Source organism: Aspergillus tanneri (assembly GCF_003426965.1).
Source record: "Aspergillus tanneri strain NIH1004 chromosome Unknown AapTan_3_pilon_pilon_pilon, whole genome shotgun sequence".
Classification (NCBI taxonomy): Eukaryota; Fungi; Ascomycota; class Eurotiomycetes; order Eurotiales; family Aspergillaceae; genus Aspergillus; species Aspergillus tanneri.
Window position 1 is genome coordinate 1,094,816 of NW_022984630.1, and position 25,777 is coordinate 1,120,592.

Sequence of the window (25,777 nt, forward strand, 5' to 3'; positions counted from 1 at the left end):
TCCACCCATATTCATTTCCCCTATACTTATTTCCAAACCATATTCATAGCTGTATAGAAGAGAGGAATTGAGCTGGCTTGAGGATTGATGAGAGATGGAATTCTTTCTTTATTTTTTTTTTCTTTGATGCGACCTTTGTTTGACCGCTACGAAGAACATACATACATTACGCACGTTTCACCAATCTGGATCTCAGCCAGCTTCTCGGCCTCCCCATGTTCGGGAATCCCGGTTCTCGGTGGGCCATTCCACAAATGAATGATCGTCATCCCTCGATCAAGTGACCAGGACTTGCTTACCGTTCTCAGCCAACTCTAGCACCAGGTCACGATGCCTTCGCCCACCCAGGCCTTCCTACCGTCTATGTGCCCAATGTGCATCCATGGCTGTCTTCCCTCTCTCTCCCACTGGCAGGCTTTTTATGGGGCGTAGCTTGATGCATGGACTAGCCCATGTACCGTGGATGTTCGTTCCCGGGCGATGAAGTGATCTGGGTCATCCAGTCCAAGCAGCCAGCTCTAGATCACATCGTGGACCCATCCAGGCAATCACGCGGCATTCTGTTTTTTTCTTCCCATCCTTGTTTCGGTTCTTCCGTGCGACAGTGGCAGAAAATGTTCGCTTTCGGTCGGTCAGTCTTGCTCTTCTGCCGTCTGGTTCCTCCCAGATCTATAAACCCCTCGTCCTCCGACGAAGACGCAGTGGAAGTAAATGATGAGTTGAAGTCATTCGGTTTGTGGTCGTTGCTCCCTTTGCGTGTCTAGAGATCCTTCCTTTCTTGTCTCTTCTTCCCTGTTACCATTTTCCATCCTGTAGTACTTAATTCTTAATATCGTGAAAACTTCCGGCCCCCCTCCAGGACCACCATGCGCTCTGCTATGTCCCGATCGCTGTTCCAAGCAACACGATCATGTCAATCCCCTTCGACGCTTCGGCCCATCTCGCGGCTAGCGTTCTCCACGACAGCCAGTTCCCATAGCTCCCATCACATCCAGACCCGGATGCCGCCGCTACGGCCAGCTATCAAAGGTGGCCATCGGTTCAAGGAGTTTGATATGGGGGACCGTGTCTACGCCGTCACTGGCGGCGGTCGAGGACTTGGACTGGCCATGGCAGAAGCGCTGATGGAAGCCGGTGCCAAAGGTGCTCGATCTTCGCATCGGATCCAATCCTTCTACATGCTAATAATACTCTCTATTCAGTGTGCTGTTTGGACCGTTTAGACTCCCCACACCCCGACTTCATGAAAGCTAAAGAACACGCCGAAAACGAGTACGGTGGAAGTCTGGAGTACTACCAAATCGACGTTCGCAACGACGCAGAGGTCAACAGCGTTTTTGCCGAGATTGCGGGTAAGAACAAACGCCTCGACGGTATGATCGCTGCCGCTGGAATCAACCACCTCCAGAGCGCCCTGGAACATTCACAAGTGGCCATGAACGAAGTCATGCAGATAAACTACAACGGCGTCTTTAACTCTGCCACGGCGGCCGCGCGGCAGATGTTTAACTACCAGCAAAAGGGCTCTATCCTACTGATCGCTAGCATGAGCGGTCTTATTGCGAACAAGGGCATGACCTCACCCGTCTACAATTCATCCAAGGCCGCCGTCATCCAGCTAGCTCGCAGTCTGGCCATGGAATGGGGCCGCCATGGCATCCGTGTCAACAGCCTTTGCCCCGGCCATATTATCACGCCCATGGTCGAGCAGGTGTTCCAACAGAACCCGGCATCCCGAGCCGTGTGGGAAGCAGAGAACATGCTTGGCCGTCTAGCATACCCGGAGGAATTCCGAGGTGCTGCTCTCTTCGCTCTGAGTGATGCTAGCAGTTTCATGACTGGAAGCACGATGCTCATCGATGGAGGCCACACTGCGTGGTAAACGAGTAAAATAATATTAAGTAAAAAAAATATACCGACAGCGAGCCCATAACAGGGTCGTTCCGGAAAATGACCCTTCATATATAGTCCGTTGGAGGTTGAGCATGTCCCCCGACATTTGCATAGTCGAAAGGCTGAAAGAAGCGAAAATTCGTGGTTTGTGTGGCATATTTTCTGCAAGGAAGGGTATCTGCGACTTCTTGTCTTCTCGATGTACCATACTCTTGATTTCTTTTCTTTTTCTTTTCTCTTTTCTTTCTCTTTTCCTTTACGATGTTTTTGCCTTCTTTGCCTGATGATTCTCTGTTAGTGAAGCGCTTCAATATTAATTCCTACTGGGATGGGACTGGATTTTTCTGGTCTCTTGACAAACTTGCATCATACTTGATACCCATTTTCCAAACTAACTTAATCATACTCCTGAAAGAGGTAAATGAGAAAAAAGCTCCGAACGTTTATCCGCGGCATTCAAAATTCAATTCAAAAACCTATACGATGTAGGTAGATCGCTCCTCCACATTATACCGAAGGGTGATACCCCGATCCGAACCCATGAGTCCCTCCCTCTCTTCACCCCCAGCGCCAGCGCCAGCGCCACCTCCTTCCATTTCAAAAGTATCTTTCTCCCCTTCCCGCTCCGCTGCACGATTTGCCCTCTGCAAGAGAACCCTCAACACAACCGCCAAGACAGCGACAACGATCATGAAAAACGAACAGACAGCCATGCCACGCACATACCACGGTCGATCACTGCCGGGATACAGACGCGTGCCGAGAAGCGGACCGCATTGTCCGATGATATTGAGAATGGCGATGCTGGTGCCTTTGCCTTCCTTGGCGACGTGGTTGTCCATCGTCCAAGTCATGATCAGGGTGATGGCGGAGAAGAAGCCCGAGGTGGCAGGGTAGACGCAGAGGTATCGAATGAGGATGTGTGTGCTTGTGGGGAGATGAGTGTGGTAGTGGCCTGTGAGCGCGATAGCTAGATACGCGGCTGAGGAGACAATGGCGTGGGCGATTAGGTATGGACTGCGCGAAAGGTTGCGGTCGGAAATGTATGCGGTGGCCAGCACCACGATGAATGCAATTAGATAGGGAGGTGCGGAGAGGGCTTGCGAGGCAAGAGAGGAATAGCCCATGCTAGTTGGGGTTGTTTGTTAGTTTTGGACACGTGAGATCATTTCAACTTACTCTTCTATGATGGTAGGCAGGAAAACAGGCATCGAGCTGAATGCGACGTTGCAGCTAAAGAACATGAACTACAACATCATTGGAATGTGGTCTATTAGCTGGGGATGCAATTCTGAAGGGATAGTTTCCATTAGCACTAACAGCTGTAATGTAGGACTTTGGATCAGCTAGTGCCTTTCGGACCTCGCTCCAGTTGAATTGGCTTCGACCAGGCTCATCATAACTGGTTGGTTTATTTTCCTCCGTACGCAATTGAGCCACGATTCTCTGTCGCGGTTCAAGGAATCGAGCCCGTCCTGGTGAATCGGGGATAAGTATCCAAGCAAAAACGGCAACTATAACACTGGGAAACCCTTCAACTAGAAATAACATGCGCCAAGGAGCAATTGGACCATCACCGCTGAAATTGACAATCAGCCAAGCTAGACTACTCGCGAATGAAGAGGCCAAAGGGGCCGCGGAAATGAAGAGACCATTTCGAAACGCAAGTTCTTCACGCTTGTAGAATAGCGAAAGATAAAACGGCACGCCGGGTCCGAATGCCGCTTCTGTGATACCAAGGAGGGCCCTAAGGAGGACAAGGGCTCCAAATGAAGTAGCTAGAGATTGAAAGGTCGCAATTAAACCCCATCCGCATACGCAAAGTGCAATGTAAATGTGCGCAGGGACGACACGGTACATAAGGGTCATCCATTCGAACAGGATGTAGGTGATGTAAAAGGAGGTAAGCAGCCACTCATATTGAGAGGACGAGAGATGGAGATCGTCCATGAGACCTGCAATCTTGGCATTTCCAATATCTGATACGAAAATTAGAGTGTTTACTAGAAGATACATGGGAGGGACGAGAAAGGAAGCTGCTGCTTTACTGGGCAGCTGACAACGCACTAGATCGATCCAAAAATGAAAGCATATACAGGAACGCTAAGAACGGAACAAGCTTGCGGTCGAATTTTTTCACGACCTCTCTCTCCTCAGCCGTAGTGTACTTTGGAAAGCTGGATTGATTCGAATTCCGGCGGGCTTCTTCATAGGACTCGTAGCCCTCGTCACTAACAGCACTAGAAATGTCGTCTCCATCAGAATCAAGATCCGTTTGCAGTTTCAATGGGCGAGCTGGTGGACGGGTTGAACTTGATAAGACACACTCTTCCTCGGAGCCTTCAGACACCGGCGTATATTGAGCACTAGATGATCCGTTGCTAGAAGTGGAAATTGCGGCCTCGGCCGGCTGAGGCCGCAGGAGCGTCATTTTAGCAAGATCCTTTGAGTAATCTTTAGATGTCCATGTCTAGTGGGAGAGAGATAGCAGCAAGCAGATTGATGAAGCAAGGGGCTGGCATTCATTAACTAACAAGTTGAAGAATGAAGTGTCATCACGTGTATGGATGCACGTGGCTTGCATTAAGGGTGTGATTTGCCAAGCATCACAAGCGATCTTCAACTTCACACATTCAGACCCATGAGATCTAACCCAGTGGAATCCATCACTCTCAGTTAATAACCTGCATGATACGCACATACAAAGAAAATCGGAGCATGAAAGGGGCTTTGAAAAGCACGCCTGAAATATCAAGAGCCAAACCCAACCCAAATCGCAGCGTCCCAAAAACCAAACTATAGACAGAGACACCACTATGGCGCAGGACGATACGAGTCAACCTGTCGACGGGCCCTCTTGTGTCCATGTCTGCCAGCCCCCTCATCAAAATAGCGTTTCCGGCCTCCAGAAAGCTCGGCAGCCTTATCCCTAGCAAATGCGAAAGTCTGCTGCAGATCGGGGATGGCAGGATGGCCCAACATCGCGCTTTTGTGAAGATACAGAAGAGCATTCTCGGCTGTATCGCGAAGAAACCGGATAACACTCATATGAGCGACGCCATCGTTTTGTATAACCTGGAAATAATCGTCTCTGGCTTTGTAATAAACTCCAAGAATCCTCTCAGCTTGACTACGTGAATCCTGACCGGTATCAGCGGCGGTCTTGTCTGGCATGGTTTTTTCATGCAAGTATGATTCAGATCGATGGACTCTGGGGTTGCTTTTGTCGTCGGTACGCGTGTTCTTTTCGGCGGTGAACCCTTGTTTGAGCTGCTTTTCGCTAGCAACATGTCCTTCGGGGACAGCAACAGGTTCAATCCCTAAGACGTCTTCGTTAGGGATGAACCGGCTGTGGGTTGGGATGTGCGAACCTTTGTTCAGTATCTTCTGCAGCTCAATGTGCTGGGAAAGGTCCTCTCTGCTTTGCTGTAAAGGCGAAATCGGGACGATACCGAGAAACTCGGTCATATACAGCTCGAGAGCGCAGATGTCTTCCGGTTCCTCTCCATATCTAGTGAGGAGCAGCAAGGCTTTATCGTAAATGGTGATCTGATCATCTTCAGGAGCGTGGGAACGGCACCTGATCAGTGCGACCTGGCGACGGACCGCTTTGAAAAGGAGAGATGACCCGTCCGGATTCTTGAGGACATCCTGCAGGGCCGGGTTGGGCTCAGAAACGTCATAATACTTACGAACGAGGTCGTCGACTCTATTATCGAAATTTTTTCTCGAGTGATAGCAGGTCCGAGGCAAATACATGGCCGCGACTGGATGAAGTTGAAGTTGGTGAAGTCACAAAGCTCGTCGAGGAATGGGAGGCTTGAGGCGCTGTGTTTCTTGTGACAGCACGTTTTCACGTCGAGCACTTGCTTCTAGACACGAAGCTTGCTGGAGAAGTAAACAAAAAGAGGGAGAGGAAGGCCAGAAAGGAATAGAAGGGAAAGGCAATGGGCGTACCGAGTCCTGGGCAGGAGGAGAAAAGGAAACAAAGGCTGTGTCTGGGAAACGCAGACCTCGCAGAAGGATGGGGAAGCCATTTCCTATTCTTATCATTCCTCAAGTTTTCACGACAAATGGCCACACAACCTGACACATTACAGAGAGTGAATACCCATGTGCATAGTGCCACACCCATAATAGTATTGAAATGCGCCCAGAGTTAAGATTTGTATAGATATCTGTTTTTACTAAGAAAATAACGCTTTGTACTGAATTATAACTAAAATAATATATGGGTCTCTGGCCGGTATAGATATTCTGCTTACTGATCAGGCGCCGCTCTCAAGCTGCTGAAGACGATCATATCACCAAATTTGTTGAAACTCCCTATGTAACTCACTATTACAGCTCAGTAATGCCCCGGGTTTATAGTTAGTTAAATGGTTTTGTCTTGACACGATTTCTACATAGATAGTTAATAGGAGGTTCTAAGATGGTGGAATTGAAAGCTACACTTCTTTCTCTATCTTGGACACTGTCTTTCCAAAGCCTGGGCGTCTCTGAAAGGAGCCTCGGGTTCTTTGCTGTAACAGGGATGGAGAGGAAAGCGTCGATCAAGTTCTTCTTTACTCCGTACTGGGGTCAGGGTCGAATGCCATAGGGCTGAGGTTGTTCCTCCTGGGATTCTGAAACAACGTGAACGAATTGCTGTTCGAATCGGACTGCCTTGATGGAGCTGTCGCGTCTATAACAGGTGTCTATTGTCTATCAGCACCATATGCTATATTCCACGACCAGAGATGTATATTAAAAAACTTACTCTAGGAGGTTGAGGAAAATGTTGACAATCTCAAGGTTAAATAGAACAGTGATTGAGAGTACTACCTAGCGACAGGAGAAGGGATGAAACAAATGACGCATTGGTGGATGTGGCTAAGTCCCAAGTCATAGTAAACACCATTATAATAACAATAAAGAGAAAGAATTCACTAACAAACACTTTTTATCAACACAGATAATACTATTCAATCACCAAAATTCATGGGCTCTACTGAGCTGTTATTCAGTATTGTCATAGAAAGCTAAGTAGGAGACTATTCCCGACACTTTTTAAGCATATTTATTTAAAGCCATTTTTGCACCCCTCATTTTCTCATGGCAACTTTTCGAAGATCAAATCAAGAAAGGTCTAGATGGGGGTATATATTTTTCTCTCGAAGTTAGATTTTCAGCCAAAAATTAGACAATAAATCGGTGCAAATATATCAGACAGACCAGTAAAACCGACTTAAGGAAACCTGGAACTCCTTTCCTCCCAACAACAAAATCCACCCCAAGTCAACCCTATTTATTTCTCCTCTTCCAGAGCTTCTTAACTTCGTCAACAAGCACCGAAGCTTTACTTCCTTCTCCGTCCTGGACACAGTCTTTCCAGACTCCGCCATCTCGCACACACCAGATGGATTCATCCAGTCGCACAGTACAGCTCGTCTTGACGCCCAGATCGGCGCTATGAAGCGCACTTTCTCTTAGCAGAGCCAGGCCACTAAGACCCGCGTCGGGATCGTCCTGCTGCTTGCTGGCACAGCGGTTCAAGGCATTGAAATCAATGCCATGCTCCAGAGCGCAGTGCTCCACCAGCGCACGGTCTGGAATGTCATGATATGAATCGATCAGACAATTAGAAAACCCCAGGGACCGGATAGTGGGCATGCGAAAATCACTTCCCTCGGGGAAGGGAAGATTCTCGGCGCAGAGAATGAGCATGTTTCCGATGCATTCACCAGGGCCATGTTTACATTGGATGTCGGAGGATGTATCGGAGACACTAAATTGGATGTTAGTTCCCCATCGCTGTGGATGCAACCTAGTTTGCTTTTTCGGGTTTCAGTTTCCGGCTTACTTCGCAATGAAGGACAGGTCAAAGTCCACTTTGTCGCTAATCTGCTCCATTGCAGGCACAACTAGGTGTTTCAGACAGTATTGAGCGTCTGGGCATTTGCTCATGATGTGGGCCTCGAGAGGAACCCTGGTTGGTTCTGAGAGTAACTCAGCGTCCTCCGGGAGGCCATAGAAAAGACGTCTGACCAGGCTCTGACAGTTCAGGAAATTAACTCCGGGTGTAATAGCAGCTATCAATAACCAGCCTAGCAACACCATGGGAATCATGTTCAGAGCAATGGGCAGCATGGTGATGATTTGACGACCGCGTCGGGAACACCGTCGACTCGAGTCGGTGGAGGGTAGGGTCTCGACATCATTGTCATCATCATCGCTGCCATAGGCCTGCGACAGAAAAGGTTGTTTTTCTTCCATACTTGCCGGGGCCTGATCAATTACTAGGTGCTAGTTAAGGTAGGAAGTGAAATAGTGAAATAACGGCTAGGAAGAGGGCAATGTGGAGAGACTGAGCTCACCGATTGCCACTGTCGTCAGATAGAAGTAAGCCGGATCGGGCTATTCAGGAACGGCCCTCACCGTCACGTCAACCAGAGTGTTCCATTTATATTATAACGATCGAATTACGTGCTTCGTTACCATATCGCGTGTCCTTGCATCGGTAGTGTCCTACCCCTCCTCGACTGACTCGGCATCGGCAGCAAACATTTATTATAGGAGTTCCATATAACAACAGTTCTATATTTTTAATTTACTATTATTTCCCTAAATATACGACAACAGTGAGTGGAGCGCCGGATCCGGCTACCAGTACACCGCTCTTTTGCAGCCTCCGACCGCCTGCCCCCGACCGTCTCTGCCCCATACCACAATCCTATTGCCTGTCCGGTCTAGAGCACATGACTGTGCTTCCTTCCGCTCGGGAATAGCGCCATCCTCTTCCCCAGACCGTGAATTTATAAAAAGCCTTGGCTGCGTCAGTTGAGAGGACAACGCACTTCGACTTCTCTCCTTTTCTACTTTCTTCCCCTCACAACCACCAAAACAGATTCAGGAAACAAGCCCCTTGTCCGACTGAGAACTACAAGTTGTTTTTGTCACTCTGTCATAGATATTCGCTCCTGCCTTACCTCTGGATGCTGGAAGGCAGAGCTGCGCATACATTGCGCAGGAGTAGGGGCATTACCGCTGGCTCGCTTATTAACTAGATCCAGATAAGGAGCGACCTGAGCTAGTCCGCAAGCAAGGTGGTAGTGGTTCACATATGTTCTGACAATTTGATGAAGACCAGGGAATGCAGATGGCACTGTGGGAGGTTCCCTGTTGATGATCTCGTTCAACGTCATTAGAACATCGTGGCCATCAGCGGAGCGTACCTCCGGGTATGGTGATTCTGCGTGACATTCTCAGATCCTGACAGAATCGTACAGCGAGGATGACCATCCTGGGCGCTAAAACCAGACCCGGTCGTTAATTACAGCACTCCGTTGTTGTACAGCTTTCATTGACTCGCCGAGTTTGTCCATCGGTACGTAGAAATTTAGATGGAAAGTAAGAATGGCCCTCGACATGAGTAAGATATGTGAAGATTGCGAAGGCGGTGTTATCAAAATCAGCCAGCTGCACCTCCATCGGACAGAATTCCACGCGCCAGCCCCGGAAATAGGGAGCTTTAAATGGACGTATGGCCAAACCTGCAGACGTAGCTTTTCAAAAAGGGCAGTGTCGTCAGGACAGGCCGTTTCCACGTATCTTTGATTAATAACAAGTGATTTCCGCGCTAGGATTGAGGCAAAGTGCGCCGCAAGGGCCTCATCCATGCCACCGTCGAGTAGCTGTTTTTAAGCATTTTCAATGGTCGAGGGGACACATGCTATCTGTCCCTGGTGGCTTCTCAGAGTAGACATATATCCGGTTCCATGAACCGCGTGGTTGCTGCGCAGAGTACGATTAAGACATGCAAGTGTTGTTGGATTGGCTTGGATACGTACATTATTCTGTTTCACTTCCTTCCGGACAAGCGTCGCCAAAGCAATCTGATAGATGAGCCAATCGCAAATCAGTATTGACCAGATATCCTTTGTATATAGGCGTGGCTGCGGTAGGGCAAGCGTAACTGGGCCTAGCGCAATGAACAGATCATGCAGCCACGGGGCTTCATTTTGAGCTTGGAATGTGCACTGCAGGCAGCTGTAGGCAAAACCGATTATCCCATCAAGATAGATCCTGCGGCAGGGGTATCACAGAAGGGATTGGACGTGAATCTGCCCTGATACATATTGGAAGATCTCTAGTCGTCTGTGCTGGCGGCTATATGGACGTGATAATAAAAGAGAACAACGTGACATAGGGTCCGTTAGATGGTACAGTGGGGAATCTGCATCTCTTACGGCTCTGCAGTTGTGCACTGCTGTGTGGACCGTGGTATTCCGAGTCCAGGAAAGTGGCTTATTTTTATGGGGTACGGATTGGGAGATAGAAACTTGCAAATAAGAGCTCATCTAGACTCTACGGGTTAGCGTCACACTTGAAAAGGAGAAAATCATTACGAATACCAACTGTCGCTTCATATTGCAGTGAACCTGTAGCAGGTCAACCAGATCCTCGCTGTAAGGCGCCCGGGGCGTGCCTTCGACCGTGAACCTTGTCCCATCCGGTTGTGGAACACCCTCTGAGGAACTAATGGGACCAGACGCTGGGAAGATATCATTCATCGTAACGCTCCACACAAGTTGTACACCTGTTGGTAAGATCCTAAGAATACTCTCTCCACTGTTGGGGGACATCTTCCTGACGCAATAGCAGCGTTGCTCGAGATATCTCGAGGTCGAGCTGAACGAGAGATTATTCACTCTAGGATGCATTGTGAGATGTATCATTCATCAACTCCTCAGTGGCAAATACCTCATCATCCCATAGTGGCTCGAGATTCGCACAATATTGATGTCGTTCCCAGAGCGACAGCAGTTGCCGCGATGAGTTTAGTTTTCATGTAGAAGAAACGTTTTCTACGTTCACCGGCTTTTGCTGCTTTCTCGCAAGCAGTGAGTGGGTTTTGCTTCACGGATTTCCTGCTGTGACAGCACCTGGCTGATATATCTGAGCACGATCAACACTTTTAATCCACGCTATATTATGGTAAAATATTACTCAAGGAGGATTCATTCTTCAATTTCGTATATAAGAGAGAAGTACTTCCAGTCTATGATATAGCGTAGACTTCTGGACAGCCAACTCCTTGTCCTTGAGGGGTAGTATTTAAACTTGATTATTATTAACTAATGCATTACTTACTACTATCCCCTCTTCAAGTATTGGTCATCGAGCAGTGAATATTTAGCCAATTGGGTAAGCCAGTATGGATATCCGCAAAGAAGCGGTCGTTTGCTGCTATCATGACAAATACCGCTAACATACAGTTAACTATTTGGTGCCAAGTTAATACATGTACATACCGCCTACATCTAGACTATGGCCCTAAGATCTTACCCGTGTTGACGAAGTTGCCAGGACTTGGTGGTCATCATCACATTATATTATCGCGCTCTAGAAAGAAAGAAAAAAAAAAAGTATATAATATGTCTAATTCAAGAGAAGATATGATACTTATCAAACTGGGAATGAGAAGGGAGACAATTGCCGGACGAGATTTACATCCGGATGCGTGGTGTGGATCCCTACAAATCTACTCCAGACAGCAAATCTCAGTATATCAGCGACCCCGATTTGAAATTAAATGGTTAAATTAAGTGGGTACATCTCTATTTATTGACGTGCCAAGACTATTGATAAAAAGCTTGCTCTGTTCTAGGCATTGGGTGAAACATAAGTGGTTTCATATATAGAATAGTAAGTTAATATAGACATGGCAGGAAGGCACGTGCTGTGTCAACTCTTATAGATAATTTTATCGGTAATAAAATATTTAATTTGCATCCTACGAAAACTGGGTATAGGGCTCTATGCCTTTCATTTTTGCTAGTCCTTGCATGGTGTAGGTAGCCATTGTTAAGAAAGCATTGATTCAGACTATACAGACCGTACAAAGACTTCCATAACAAGATATGTAAGGAAACCAACAGTCATCAAATAGCAGCGGAGCCAGCCACAGGAATATCTACCAGTGGAATTCCCAGGTAGCTGTCAGACCTGTCTCCGCTGATTTATTATCCACATCCTCCTCGCCCCAGGAAAACATGGATAAAGAATATAGATTTCTCTACACCTAAAAAGCCAATAGCTTAGAAGAAATCAATCCCATATATGTCCAATTTCTACCTGACGCATCCACGACATAATCCGTCGAAAGGGTTCCAGAAGTCCCGTTGGTGCACGTGTATGAATGCGGAAAAATTCCTAATTCAGCCAGAGTACTTTATCCCAATTGTTAGACCCATTGATGTCTATCACAACTACATCTCTCCGCCTATTTACAAGGTGAGTATGCAATTTTATGGTTTACTATTGTCCATGAATACTGATGTATTCTGTAGCACTAGATGAAACAGACTGTGATCCATCAGGATGGCCTATGCCCCCATGGTCCCTTTCCGCAGACCAGCAAATCTGCGGTAAGTGCGGCATCCAAACAGCTATTTTATCGGTAGCTGCCCCCTGTGCAGGTATCCTCACCAGAGCAAAGGCAGCTCGCCTTGCCAGAGAGTGCAACAGCTTTGGCTATTCTCTCAGAGACTGCTACCCGACTGGTATGGATTCTTCACTGCACGACCGGACGTGCTCGACACCGTGGCTGCTCTGGAAGACATCCCCTATGCCTTCGATGAACTGCAGGCCGATGGGATCACCCTCTTTACTCACTACCGCGAGGGTAACCACGACTTAGGTCTTCCTGCTATCAAGCCAATCTGGGAAGAACTTCATCGTCAGAGCGGTTGTTTAATCCGCCCTACGCACCCGGCCGACACCACCACCCCTGTTAATAAAATGCTACCGTAGCCGTTAATCGATTATTCACAAGACGACACGCACAGTATTTGATCTTATTACTACGGACACAGTCCGCAGGTATAACAATTGCAAAATAATCCTCTCCTATGGCGGAGGCACCCTGCCGTATCTGGTCCAGCGGCTCGCATGCGTACGTAAAGATATGGGTCTGTCGAATATGACTGCCGAGCATCTTGAGTATGTTCTACTTCGATTTGGCTCTGGTGGATTCCCAGCTTGCACTGCCGCTTCTTATGGAATTCGCACATTTGTATCACATGCTTTTCGGAATTTATTTCTCTTATGCTCTTGAAAACTGCGATCAGGCGTTTCAGCGGGGTTTCGGACGAGGCTAGGCTCTCGGGGGAGCATATAGAACGGATTAGACGTGCTAATGCTTTGAAATTGTTTTCTCGTTTATCGGGATAAGGTTTACTACGAATATGGTTAAAGGCGTTGGCGTCAACATCCACTCATTTATCATGTTTTAATAAGGATCGTTGCTAGCGCCAGGGCTACTCCGTAGGGAATCAATAATACCTAGAAACTGATAGTGTCTGGCTTGAATGCCAAGGCACGGATGCCTTATTAGGAAGTCAAAATATTTAATTATTTAATGCAGAGGATGAAACGTGGAGTCCACTTGCTAGAGCACGGTGTTGCCACCTGTGCATCCTGTAATGTATTTTAATTCTGTTTACAAGGGTTCATTCAGCTCTATGAAGCTATTATCCAGGAAATTGCTGGAAAAAGGTCTGATTGGCTACACTAGAGACACAATAAGTGGCAGTGATTGTTTCAGGGCAGGCTCTAGATTTATGTGCTTAAATAGAGTAATTATGTTAAAGGAAGAGAAAGCACTTTATTTTACATTAGTTGATAATCACACTCGATCATTGGTCCAATTTGATGGTAGATTCTTGACAGCTTCTTAGTCAACTCCGTATCTCCAGGAAGTCTGTTGAATGCAAGAATTTCTTACACCTGAATTCCCCCAAAATAGTGGTCCCGGTGAGTGGATATAACAGGGAACAGGTTAAAAGATGCGAGATTGTTCGGAACTCCGATTTGAATCAGAGTAAGTCCTCTTACTTGTTTGTCCCTGCAGGGTAGTACATATAGAGTAAGTAGGGACGAGGCCCCGGTACCGGACGTTTCATCCCATCGGCGGGGGGAGATGGAAGGGCAGGTCGATCCAAGCAGGAAGGTGAACAAATCAGGTGGTGCTCACAAGGTCGCAACCGTGGACAACTAGCGCGGCTAGGCAGTGGAGGTTTGGAAACACCGGCATTTGGACTTGATAAGTTGATGCTACTAGCAAGCAGTCCGTGCATGCAGCGTCTAACTGCTCTGAGTAATACATGCTGAGGGCTAAGCCGTTGGCTGAAACTGCCCCACTGTCTTCCACATGGCGTCTTTAGCTACAGTCGGACTTGCCCGTGCAAGATTGTTTTTCTCGAAATCGAATATTCTCAAGCCTGCTTTCAGTTCTGGTTTAGCGGTTCGTGTTCGGGCTCACAGGGACCCGGACTTGAGTCAGGACCTCCTCCGTCTCTCCGTGTCGTACAACCTACTACAAGGAGGAGACCCACTTGACCCGAGTGCTTTGATATAGATATATGGAGCTTGCCCGTGCCTGGGCTCTTGAATGGAGAGGAATTCGTGTTGGGTGGCGAGATGGGAAATCAGAATGATGGTAAGATTCTTGGACGAGAAGAAACCGGAAGTCGTGTTCGATTTCAGTTCCAGCGGAACAGAAAAATGACAGTGAGGGAAAGAAGCTGAGAAATAGCGGATCCAGGCCGTTGAGCCAACCCCTCTGAAACCTGCAGGGACTGTAGTTACAGAGAGACGAATAGAAGAATTGAATATCATCATCATTATTATTTCGTGTGAGAGTGGAGAGAAATGCGACTGACCAGCAGCGTCACATCGCCTCGGGGCCGATGGTCGCATCCGCCCTGCAGCGGCTCTGTCGGAGTCAATCCATGCCATGCACCCATCATAGATGAATGGATGGGTTCAGCGTGCAACTCAACCTTCTCAGGGACGAACTACTACTTGACTACTACAACGGCCCGTCTTTTCCCTTTCAGTTTTTTCCTTTTCTTCTCTGTCTCTTCATTTATTTTGATTTCTATTATTAGGACCTTTTTTTATTTTTATTTATTTTAGTCTGTCTCCCCTCTTCTTGTGGGGACACCATCCAGCCTGTCCTCTGTTATTGTCTATATGGTCCCTTGATTCCACACTCACGAGTCACGACGAATCTCTCTATTCCTGGTCGGTTTGACTAACTTGTGTGAGGTCAACCATTGCCTCTGTCTTGTTCTGGCCCCCTTCTCTAGCGCTAAGGCTCCCTGCATTGATCGTCACTATCGTGTCCGTCTTCTTCTTTGCCCCCGCTGGATTTCTTCCCCCTCCGCCCCCCCATAATTCCACTGCAGACACGCGTCATTACAGTTAGTTAGCATTGCTCCTCAACGCCCACCCTTGTTTTTTTTTTTTTTTTTTTCTCCGTTGCAACGTCGTCGCTAACCTCGTGATGTCTTTCTCCATTACAGTTTCTCAGGCCCCTACCTGTGGTTCCATCCCCTGGCCTCCTTGAATCACATCGAATTGGAATTCCGGCCGCAGTTAATCTCCCCCCCCCGTGACTCCCTTGAGTATTGCGTCGCATGCACGTTATCGGTCGAGTGTTGGCCTTCATTCCAACGTAAACCCTATCGTCCGTTCGTCTTATAAACATTCCTCGGATCCAGAGAGCAACTAAGCACGATCCTGAGTTCTTCGCTTTCCGTTACAACAGGCAGTTTTCACATCGTCGCCTCTTTGGCTTCCGCTTCGTGATTGAGGGTCACACAGGCCGATTTTACCACCTTTCTCGGTGTACGATTTTCTCGTTTACTTCGATCGACGAAATACCCCTAGCATTCTTGATCCTACCCAATCGACATGACTGCAATCGATCTAGCCAATGCGGAGAAGCGCAAGGATGAGGAGCATGACCGTATTCATGAGGACCCAATCGACGAAGACGTAGAGGAAGAGGAAGACCTCGACTTAGACCCTTCGGAAAAGGAGTACCTAGAGCGCCATCGGATACTTGACGAGTTTCTATCGCCTTTGGCTCCTGATGAAGCGGCTTTATACAAACTCGCGCGCCGGTTTTCCAGCGTGTATCGCAAGCTTGCCCTCGAGTCCGAAGAGCAGTTTTTACCAACACCGGTGACAAATCTGCCCACGGGATTGGAGACGGGTCGCTATTTGGCCATCGATGTTGGCGGGAGCAACTTGCGCGTTGCATTCATCGAATTGCTAGGAGATTCCGCCTGTTCGGATATTCGCTCGACCGATGCTTCGCAGAGATCAAAGGATGCAATCCGGAAGGCACAGAGACAGCGTGTAAAGCGGACGCTGGAGAAGGCATGGCCAATCCAGGAGCATTTGAAAAAGGATAAAGCCGAAGATTTGTTTGCTTGGATCGGGGACTGTATCGCGGAAGTGGTTGCGGAGAGCTTGACTTCCGATGCCACCAAAGGCAATGTTCCCGAGGAGCTGGAGATGGGAATTACCTTTAGTTTCCCAATAATGTGAGTGACTGTAGCCCGCCCTGTCTATCATCGTTCACATGCTGAATACGAGTTTACACGTAATACACCTGGTGCATATGGCTGACACTGCACAGGCAAGAGTCTCTTGCCGAAGCTACACTGATGCCGATGGGGAAAGGGTTTGCTATCACGTCAGATCTCAATCTTCGTAATATTTTACTCTCTGGCTATGAGAAGCACACAAAGCGCCCGGATGATGACGAAGAGCCTTCGACTAAGCGTCGGAAGCTTTTCGCCTTGCCGAAGCTCAAGATCTCTGCCATCACTAACGATGCCGTCGCTACGCTTACTTCCCTGGCCTATGAGGTGAAATCCCTGCCCAACAGCCGGGTTGCAATGGGTATCATTGTTGGCATGGGGTGCAATGCCACAATCCCCATGAAGCTCAGCTCTCTGCATGACTCGAAGGCAAAGCATGTGAAATTAAGGAATTCCGAGGCAGAAGAGACTGTTGTTAATACGGAGTGGACCCTTTCAGGCTCCTTACCACCCTTGAAGGAACTCAACATCGTAACCAAATGGGATGCCGAGCTCGACAGAGCATGTGCACGTCCTGGCTTTCAACCTTTTGAGTATATGACCGGTGGTCGCTACATTGGCGAGCTTATCAGGCTCATTCTTGTCGACTACCTTACGAGTATTTATGGGCTGTCACAAAAAGACCTCCCCGGAAATCTTACCCAAGGGTATGCACTTACCACTACATATATATCAGACAAGATCGCACGTGCACGATCGGACGAGGAGTTGGTCAATGAACTGAGTCTTTCGTTGTCACCCCCTGAAAATAGTGAATGGCGATGGGATGCTATTACCGCCGGAGCGTTCCGCAAAATCGCCCGGACCGTGCAGAGGAGATCTGCCGGCCTGACTGCGGCAGCGGTCGTGGGATTGCTGGCGTGTGCGCGCGAGATCGAATTGAAAGTAGATAGCAACGAGAACTCACCGCAAAATTCCAGTGCAGCTTCCCCCGTATATAAAGGAGGTCCCAAAGATCTAGCATCACCTGCATCTGCGGTTCTGACTGCCAGCAATGCCCAGGGCAGTCAAGGCCCGATTGTGCCTGTTCTCTCTCCTACGCCCATCCCGGCAGACTGGCAGTCAGGCCCAGAGGAGCTGGTGGTCGCCTATACTGGTGGGATCATTCAGCACTATCCCAATTTCAAGGAGATGTGTCAGCAATTCATTGATCGCCTCATCATGAGGACCGGTCCGCAGAAGAGCGGAAAATCGGTCTTCCTACGCGAGGCTTCTGACGGCGGGATCATCGGAGCTGGAGTTCTGGCAGGAATGGTAGGAAACGTCTCCTCCATCTGAAGGACCCAACCTAGCTTGTTGGAGTTGACATGAAATGATGATTTGATATGCATTGGATATTATCTACATTTAGCACTCTGGGCAATTGGCGTTGGCAACTTTTTAATTTTTGGGCAATAGAGGGACTTTTCCTTCCTTTCGGTTTACCTGTCAAGGGCGTTCTAGAATGGCTCATGGCTTATTTTATCACATCAAACTGTACTCATTCCACATGTTAACTGTGAATATGATTCCGGGTTGAGAGTTTATCCAAACCCTATTTTCTACTCTTTTCGTTATCATGTATCTCGTATCTGAGTTCTCTGGCAAAGCTAGCCATTACGTTGACTAACAGGCAATGCTATGCTTGAGGTAAATGGACCCTGTTCCTCAATATGCTGGTGCAAATGAGAATGGACCTTGAGTGCCTGGGATAGTTTGCAAGACTTGATACGCAGGCCTTAAATCTGTGTCTTGGTGAAAGTCTCAGTGGATCCAAGGCCGACGAGGATAAGCAGGATGTTGAGCGTTTGAATCCAGCGACCGAACTGCAAGAAGCGCAGCCATCACCAATCCCACGACTCGGTGGCAGTCCATCCGCAGAATACATTTCTGTTCGTTTGATCAAGGACTCAGATATAGCGGAACATATTATTTCGAACACTGCGCTTCATCGTATTAGGCTTTCCATCCTCGTATTCAACCCCTGATGCTCCTCCCCCACCCGACATCTGCTCCAGCAGTTCGCGAAGCTCCTCGTCGGCCTGGGCAACGGTTTTTGCTTTTTTGGGTTTGGGTTGTGTGACATTTTCTGATGCTGGCAGATCTTCATCTTTCCCTAAAGAATTGTCGTACTTAGAAAATTCTCGGTCTGCTAGACCGTGGTTAGCCCGCAAATTCACTGCAAGTCTGTATCCGGGTGTAAGCAAACCTTTGTTAGCAGTTAAGAGCTTTCGAGACGTGAGAGATAAATGACCACACGTCTTGAGAAGGAAACATGAAGAGCGAGGCCGGAGAGGTAATGAGCAGGCGTGTAATTGGGGCAGAGTCATTGCCTGTCGTGAGATGCTCAGGTAGCAAATATACATCATCACAGTACATTATATCAATATATTCAGTGTATAGTTCGGCACCACCATACATCGTCTTTTGATGAGAGGCTTGAAATGTTGTCACATGATTTATATCACGTGTACAGCTCCCCCGCGATCGGCTTCATCGAAGGAAGCGGTCGTAACTCCCATCGCCTCCATTCGATTCCAAGTCTGCCACCATGAGTGCCCAGGCTTACTATGAACTGTATCGTGGGAGCAGGTATGTGATTAATACAGTTTCGATGGTTGTCCACTGACATTTCTCGCTACAGTCTCGGCCTTTCCCTTACCGATACGCTCGATGATCTCATCAATGAAGGGCGAATCGAGCCTCAGTTGGCTATGAAGATCCTCTCGACCTTTGACCGTATTATCACTGAAGTTCTCGCGGACAAAGTTCGCGCAAGACTTACTTTTAAGGTATATATTATGTTTCCTGCCAGACCCCGAGGATATTATGACAGGTGATCTGTCTGTATTGGCAAGAGAGAGCAAGATAGAAGGTTAACTCAGATTGCTTTTCGACATTTCAGGGCCATCTCGATACGTACCGTTTCTGCGACGAAGTCTGGACCTTTCTTATCAAGGATGTCACTTTCAAACTGGATAATCAGACAACAGTGTCAGCGGACAAAGTGAAGATCGTGAGCTGCAATAGCAAGCGGCCTGGAGAGGCCTAAGATTGTATTGTACCATGGGCTCTGTTTTGGACCTTTGAATTTCTCTTTTTGTTTATTTTTTCTGCATGGTCTTAGCATACGTTTCGCCGGTTCATGGTTGCTTTGATATTAGGGATTCGTCGGCGTTCAGGGTTTTGTTCTGTATTATAAATCATGAGACCATATTAGCCGGGTTGCTATCAGATATCCAGAGAATATGATGAGGATTTTAATTGTTTCCCCTCATTTTTTAAAAAGTGAAAAAAAAAGGTTTTATTGTTCTGTTCATTCGTTTGAAGCTCTTGTAGATCGTAAATCAGCTCTCTCCATGTGGAGGCCGGGGGGGAATCTCTCCCGCGTCCCGCCGTGCGACTTTCGCGTCAGCGATATCCTGTATGCTTTCTACAGCAATCTACTGATCGATCAGACCAAGTGATTCCACATCCAGAATCGCTATCAGTCAACTGTTGCCTAAATAGTCATCACGCTATGCCTCGGACTCTACCATGGCTAACTGGTACCGGAAGCCGTGCGACAAGAAATTCCACACCGCGAAAACGACCGACGAAACGAGAACCAGACAGCAAGCAAAGCAACGATGAAGTGATTCCCAAAGCGAAACCGACTGCTTCTGATTCTGGAAAGCGGGACTTTTTCAGATCCTGTAAGTAAGTAGATGTAGTCAGGTTTGACCTGATGACTGATTATCGATTACTTCTATAGCGCCGACTCCTCCGTCGTCTCCTATTCACCGCTGCCCGTCTGAGGAGTGCGTCTGCTCCCTATTTGAAGTCGGTTGAACTGGACCCATGACTAATAATACCGGGGAGTGAATCAGATATCTGATCGAAGGGTTCGACAACGACGATATTTACATGATGGTGGAAGATGAATTCTACGCCGTAGCTCAAACGTTCACGAAGCACCTACACTACGCAGAATACCGCAGACGGAAGAAAGAAGCGAAGCTACAAAATGCCGCCGCCATTCAGGACCTGGCTCGACCCACGGATGGAGTCACCCCCGTTAGTGATGCGACCAAACGGAGGGAAACGGCAGATGCGCTTTCAACGCGTCAGAAGGCCGGTTTGGAGAAGATTCAGAGCAAGCGACCGGCGGTGGATTCTGAAACCAGTGATGATGATATCGAGGATGATTTGGCCCTTGATGAAACTTTTGCTGGAACTTCGCTGCATGATCTCATGATGAGTCCTAGGAAGGCGAAGTCCTTGGTGGGAATGCAGGGGATTAAATCGTCCACTAGAGCGGCGGCCGGGTTTTCACAGGCATCCAATAATGGGGCGGGTGTGACTCGGGCAGATCATGAGGGTGCTGATGGGAATGGCGGCGAAGAGACTGCTTCGGAAGACGATGACCTGGATTTGGATGTCAAGACACCAACTGCAACAATACCGCATCCCAGGGCTCGTTTTATCGGCTCGGACTCGAAAGTGTCAAAGTTAGGAAGCTGTCCTCTGTCCTCTCGTTCTATTGATGATCGTGAAACAAAACCGTTGCAGTCTATGGGTACTAAATACAAAACACACGCCGCCCTAAAATCTAAAAAGAGGTCGCTTGTCGACGATTTCGACGAGCTTCCAGAGCCACATAACTCATACAGACAGACACCAAGCGGAGCTACATCGTCTATAAATAAACCCCAACAGAAAAACCAAAGCGATAACGATCTGAAGTCGAAAAAGAAATCGCGTCTCAACGAAGTCCCAATGTTCTTGCTCTGAGCATCACAGGTGTTCCACCATTTCAATGTAAGACTGCCATAAGTCCATTCCCTCATCCCTGCCGATGGTACAATACGGAGGATCTCCCAGTGGTTCAGAGGGCCCTTTCACAGAGCCCCTTTCAGTCAAATCGGCAGCAAGCTTAGTCTTGGTCAGGAGACGGGCGTTGAGCAATGACGCTTAGCCTTCGGACTTGGTCCTTGATTTTGTCACAGGTCGATGGCCGACGTTCCATTTCTTTAATAATGGCCTCCTTCTCATTTGTCGAGCCATTGCTATGTACGGTCAGCGCGCTGCTTGGAAATAGTCAGAAACCCGTATATTCTTGGTTGCTCTGCAGGGAATAACTGACTCGTCATCGGAGAAGAATGCCGGCAGCTCTTCCTTCCGAAAATTGGTTGGGGGTCCCTATCGAGACGTTAGTCCCATACTGATGTTATTTTTGACAGTGTAAGACTCACAATCTCTAAAACTCGGTGGGATTCACGCTCAAACGGGGACTTGATAAGCCGAACGATCTGCCGAAAACATTCCATGATGTAAGGAGTTGTCGGGGGAGTGATGATTATAAGTCGTAAAAATATAAAGAAAAGATGAGGACTCAAAGCCAGTCACCAGGCCAAATGAATGACAGGTCGGTCAGTATCTACAGCTAGGACCGATGCAAGTTAGGGGCGAGCGAGAATAAGATCTTCGTATATGTCGAACGAACGCTTTTGCAAGATCTATTGAAGAGAGAAGAGAACGATACTGGAAACGAAAGACAGACAATTAAGGGACTCAAGCAACCAACCAACAAACAGAATGAAAGAAAGTCGGGCAGATGTTCTATGGCATTGAGACGCAAGCTACGGGAAAGAAAGAGAAAGAAAGAAAGGAATGAAACCACCGATGGAGACTATATAAGAACAAAAATGAGATCCCTCGAAGCGCCGCCCTGCAAGCCTACGGGTTAACGGTTTTGCCCGTGCAATGCAGGCTTAACCTGATCGGCCAATTCGGTGGCACGAAGGACCGTGACAGCCTTCTTTGCAGGACTTTCCTTTCTTTTTGCGAACCGCGCGCTATGTGACACATTCGTTTTAGTCCTTTTTTTTTTTTTTGAAATGTTTTATTACGGAGTACTATGTATTTCCCCTGGCGGATTCCCAGGGCAACTTGGCTGAGAGTAAGATTGGCTTTGCGTTCTCCGTTCTCTCCCTTCTTTCCCCACTCGACCTCGATAAAGATGCATAGCTAGAAATCTGTTTGAGCCTATTTAAGCATCATCGGACGCCTCACGCCGAGAGACGAGATTCCATACCTAGACTCCAGACCTGACCTCATACATCTTTCTGAAGCCGCCAAATAAGGCGCCTAAAGCGGGGGACAAGTCTCCGAGGTGCTCCCAATCTGGCATCCGCATTGCATATGGACGGACATACTATGTAATGCCGGTATGGATGGGGCTGCATCCCTGCGTGATGTGTAATATTTCTCCTTTCCCCATGCAGGTTCCCTTTACCTTTTTTTGAGCGATCCACCTCCTCTACTGAATTTTGAAGGTCTGGGACGGCAGTGCATTTCACATGTTAAGGGCACGTCATCGGCTTTGCGTCTACATAACTCGATAGGAGGCCGTTCCATGGTACTGTGAACAAGATGAAACAGGAGCCAGCCCAATATCTCGACATGCTTATTCAAATCAAGGATAGTATTCGTGTACGGAATACTCTGTAATAAATATACTTTATTTAGCACATACAGCCCAGTTCCCAACCCAACCGACTATTGAAGGATTTCCCATATATGTGCCGTAGCTACATACATGGATCATTCATTAATATCCAGGACAACACACCACTCTCGCAGATCCAGGGGAACGGCAAATTAAATAAACAAAATAAGAAAGAAATCGAAAGATGTCACCCTTGCATCGGGAGCATGCCGTCTCGTTACGAACTGCATTCCATCACGGTCGGTATAGTACATACGGAGTGGTGAATAGATAGATGTCCCTGCATAGACCATCTACACCAGAATCTATAAATCAATCAATAGATAGATAAATTAGCTATACTCCGTAAAGTATACCTGAATAATCCAAAATCAACCACTTTATTCAGATCTTCATTCTTACGAATACAAAAGGTTCTTCTCTAAATAGTCAACGTAGGAAGGGGGGGTCGATCATTCCCCCACCCCTTGGCGTGGCATGGTTCCACTTCTCTACACATTAGTAGGGTTTAATAAATTTAAATAATTACTCTATTTACTTAACTTCGATTGAGGTAACCATGATGATAAGGTTGGTTAACTTTACTACTTACTGCTTACTCCTTACTACTGTAGCTGCGAGGTAATTCCATCCTATCCCATTCTGTCTTCTGAATATGATGATCTGAGAATGCGCTAAAATATGTACAGATTCTGTAACTATGTAACTATGTATGTGTCTCCCGCCCCTGTTCATATTTTGGCGTGATCTGGCTTTTGGTCGGGTCCCGAAAGAATCTATGTATGTGTTCAGTCTGGTCCGGTCCGGTCTAGTCTGCTCTGGCCGTCTGGACAGCTGTTTCGGTGAGATTGGATGGTTTTGGTTCTATGAAAGGAAGGTGTCCACATGGTGAGCATAGTACAAATAAGGGAGTCAGTCGGGCATCAATGATGAGTTGTCGCTCGGTTTGTGGGTGGTGTCTTGACTAGCCAATGTCTTCACGACAATTGTCTTACTCTGATTATTTTTTTTTGAGTATATTGCATTAACATATAGGAAGTGGGTTCATTATTTTATCTATTCCTAGTTCCCGTCGAAGATCATCCGAACGTTTCCATCTGCAGGTCATTTCGGATAGTCCTTGACGTGGTAGCTCTTCAGTTTGACAAACTGCTCGAATCCGAACTTGCTGAGAGTCACCCCCCGTCCGGAATTCTTCCAGCCTGTCCATGCAAGGTCCTATCATGGTTCATTGGTCAGCAAATGTCAAGGATAACGGAGAAGCCAACCGTCACTCACCGGGCTAGGATAATCCGATCGGTTGATGAAGACCGTCCCAGCCTCGATCTGTTCGATGAGATCTTCGGCCTTGGTTACATCCTTGGTCCACACGCTGGCAGTCAATCCGAATTCGCTGCTGTTCATGAGCTTGATGGCTTCCTCGTCGCTGGCTACCCTCATTACAGGAATCACCGGCCCAAAGGTCTCCTCCGTCATGACAACCATGTCGTGGTTCACGCCCGTCAATAACGTAGGCTTGATGTAGTTGCCATCAGCAGGTGGATTCTCGAACGTCTCGTTAGCAGGCGTCTCATCTCGTGCGCCCTTCTTAAGAGCATCAGAGATGTGAGAGTTGATCGTTTCCTTGGCTCGCCGTGAAATCACCGGTCCGATCTGTGTCTGCCTATCGAGGGGATCCCCGACGCGGTAGTTGCTCAGAACCTTCCTGACTTCGGCGATGAAAGTGTCGTAGATGTTCTCGTGCACGTAGACCCTCTCGATAGCACAGCAACTCTGCCCGCTGTTGAAGATAGCGCCGTCAACGATCTCCTCCGCCACCCATGCGGCGTCCACATCATCCCGAACATACGCGGGGTCGTTACCACCAAGCTCCAGACCAACGTTGACGATTCGATCCGATGCGGCCCTCTGGACCGCCAGGCCACCGGCTACTGAGCCCGTAAAGCAGATGTGATTCACAAGCGGCGATCGAACCACGGTTTCGAGCAGGGTCGGAGAACCGCAATGGAAGTACTGGATGACGTTCTTAGGAAGTCCGGCCTCTGCAAAGGCACTCGCGAATTGTTCGACAATCGTCGGGGTCTGAGGCGAGGGTTTCAAGATCACGGCATTACCTGCCAGGATCGCCGGGATTAAGCTATTGACTAGGATCAAGTAAGGGTACTGATGATGCCAACCCGCGTGCGCCGTTAGTATCGTAGATCATGAAGCGAGAGAAAGACGTGTAGATTGCAAGAATGACTTACGTTCCATGCGAATATGATCAATGCTACCCCAATGGGTTTCCGTTGGATATAGCGCCTGAATCCTTTCTCTTCCTCACCGGGGACAACCCCGTCCTTTCCTAGGATCGAGCTACTGATGCGGGTCAAGTACCGGCTCCGTTTGATGGCCGTCATCACCTCGACACCGGTATAGGAGATCGGTCGGCCCATTTGGGTTGTTATCTCAAGTGCCAGCTCATCTTTCTTCTTCTCCAGAACGTCCAATGCACGGGAGACGATTTCCTGGCGCTGTTCGAGGGTGGTGGACCGAGAGAATGATCGGTAGGCCTCCTGGGCGACCTGCGGAAGCCGCTGCAGTTCGTCCGCCGTGACCCCAGTCCGGGTGAGGATGGGACGGTTCGTGGAGGGAGAGATGGTCGTGATGGTTTCGACAGACATGGTCATACCCTTTTTTAGTCCGATGGAACTCTACTGAATTCTATTGAAAGATGGACGGAAAGAGAGTGGAAGAACGATGGAAAGAATGAGGGGCAATCGTTGCATCATGTCATCCGCGAGACCCACTCAGATAGAATACGACTGCCTGGTAAAATAAGAAAAGTACTCCTCTGGACATAATACTCGTATTTCATGTATTTTTCTATAATGACAAAATCATACTACGAAGACAGTCTGAAGTAAATATATGACTCCTCGAGTCCCTGTAAGTATTGTCAGTAACAATACTTTTTCTCAGGACCGGATCGTCTATT

The 25,777-nt window shown here is 47.9% G+C and overlaps 11 protein-coding genes across 11 annotated transcripts; 5 read left to right on the plus strand and 6 right to left on the minus strand.

Annotated features, from left to right (window-relative positions):
* Positions 1-866: 866 nt before the first annotated feature.
* ATNIH1004_004154 (putative short chain dehydrogenase/oxidoreductase) lies at positions 867-1,882 on the plus strand (the record flags this gene model as incomplete). Its single annotated transcript, XM_033568825.1, has 2 exons — positions 867-1,143; positions 1,203-1,882. The coding sequence occupies 2 exons, from the start codon at positions 867-869 to the stop codon at positions 1,880-1,882; spliced, it is 957 nt and encodes a 318-aa protein (XP_033427631.1).
* A 487-nt stretch (positions 1,883-2,369) lies between these two features.
* ATNIH1004_004155 (putative MFS transporter) lies at positions 2,370-5,652 on the minus strand (the record flags this gene model as incomplete). Its single annotated transcript, XM_033568826.1, has 5 exons — positions 2,370-3,021; positions 3,073-3,140; positions 3,214-3,872; positions 3,961-4,336; positions 4,735-5,652. The coding sequence occupies 5 exons, from the start codon at positions 5,650-5,652 to the stop codon at positions 2,370-2,372; spliced, it is 2,673 nt and encodes an 890-aa protein (XP_033427632.1).
* Positions 5,653-7,176: 1,524 nt separating this feature from the next.
* On the minus strand, positions 7,177-8,148 carry ATNIH1004_004156 (GILT family protein; the record flags this gene model as incomplete). The annotated part of the gene is made up of 2 exons (XM_033568827.1): positions 7,177-7,660; positions 7,736-8,148. 2 exons carry the CDS (start codon positions 8,146-8,148, stop codon positions 7,177-7,179), a joined length of 897 nt encoding a protein of 298 aa, XP_033427633.1.
* Positions 8,149-10,228: 2,080 nt separating this feature from the next.
* Positions 10,229-10,445, minus strand: ATNIH1004_004157 (uncharacterized protein; the record flags this gene model as incomplete). The annotated part of the gene is made up of 2 exons (XM_033568828.1): positions 10,229-10,232; positions 10,291-10,445. The coding sequence occupies 2 exons, from the start codon at positions 10,443-10,445 to the stop codon at positions 10,229-10,231; spliced, it is 159 nt and encodes a 52-aa protein (XP_033427634.1).
* A 1,810-nt stretch (positions 10,446-12,255) lies between these two features.
* ATNIH1004_004158 (uncharacterized protein) lies at positions 12,256-12,687 on the plus strand (the record flags this gene model as incomplete). The annotated part of the gene is made up of 2 exons (XM_033568829.1): positions 12,256-12,302; positions 12,354-12,687. The coding sequence occupies 2 exons, from the start codon at positions 12,256-12,258 to the stop codon at positions 12,685-12,687; spliced, it is 381 nt and encodes a 126-aa protein (XP_033427635.1).
* A 2,946-nt stretch (positions 12,688-15,633) lies between these two features.
* ATNIH1004_004159 (hexokinase family protein) lies at positions 15,634-17,609 on the plus strand (the record flags this gene model as incomplete). The annotated part of the gene is made up of 2 exons (XM_033568830.1): positions 15,634-16,271; positions 16,367-17,609. The coding sequence occupies 2 exons, from the start codon at positions 15,634-15,636 to the stop codon at positions 17,607-17,609; spliced, it is 1,881 nt and encodes a 626-aa protein (XP_033427636.1).
* A 611-nt stretch (positions 17,610-18,220) lies between these two features.
* Positions 18,221-18,640, minus strand: ATNIH1004_004160 (uncharacterized protein; the record flags this gene model as incomplete). The annotated part of the gene is made up of 2 exons (XM_033568831.1): positions 18,221-18,462; positions 18,520-18,640. 2 exons carry the CDS (start codon positions 18,638-18,640, stop codon positions 18,221-18,223), a joined length of 363 nt encoding a protein of 120 aa, XP_033427637.1.
* A 221-nt stretch (positions 18,641-18,861) lies between these two features.
* Positions 18,862-19,362, plus strand: TOA2 (transcription initiation factor IIA subunit gamma; the record flags this gene model as incomplete). The annotated part of the gene is made up of 3 exons (XM_033568832.1): positions 18,862-18,902; positions 18,955-19,102; positions 19,216-19,362. The coding sequence occupies 3 exons, from the start codon at positions 18,862-18,864 to the stop codon at positions 19,360-19,362; spliced, it is 336 nt and encodes a 111-aa protein (XP_033427638.1).
* Positions 19,363-19,830: 468 nt separating this feature from the next.
* On the plus strand, positions 19,831-21,083 carry ATNIH1004_004162 (uncharacterized protein; the record flags this gene model as incomplete). Its single annotated transcript, XM_033568833.1, has 3 exons — positions 19,831-20,005; positions 20,065-20,110; positions 20,180-21,083. 3 exons carry the CDS (start codon positions 19,831-19,833, stop codon positions 21,081-21,083), a joined length of 1,125 nt encoding a protein of 374 aa, XP_033427639.1.
* A 142-nt stretch (positions 21,084-21,225) lies between these two features.
* Positions 21,226-21,619, minus strand: ATNIH1004_004163 (uncharacterized protein; the record flags this gene model as incomplete). The annotated part of the gene is made up of 3 exons (XM_033568834.1): positions 21,226-21,376; positions 21,436-21,491; positions 21,545-21,619. 3 exons carry the CDS (start codon positions 21,617-21,619, stop codon positions 21,226-21,228), a joined length of 282 nt encoding a protein of 93 aa, XP_033427640.1.
* A 2,285-nt stretch (positions 21,620-23,904) lies between these two features.
* On the minus strand, positions 23,905-25,463 carry ATNIH1004_004164 (aldehyde dehydrogenase family protein; the record flags this gene model as incomplete). Its single annotated transcript, XM_033568835.1, has 3 exons — positions 23,905-24,018; positions 24,079-24,963; positions 25,047-25,463. 3 exons carry the CDS (start codon positions 25,461-25,463, stop codon positions 23,905-23,907), a joined length of 1,416 nt encoding a protein of 471 aa, XP_033427641.1.
* Between the last annotated feature and the right edge of the window lie 314 nt (positions 25,464-25,777).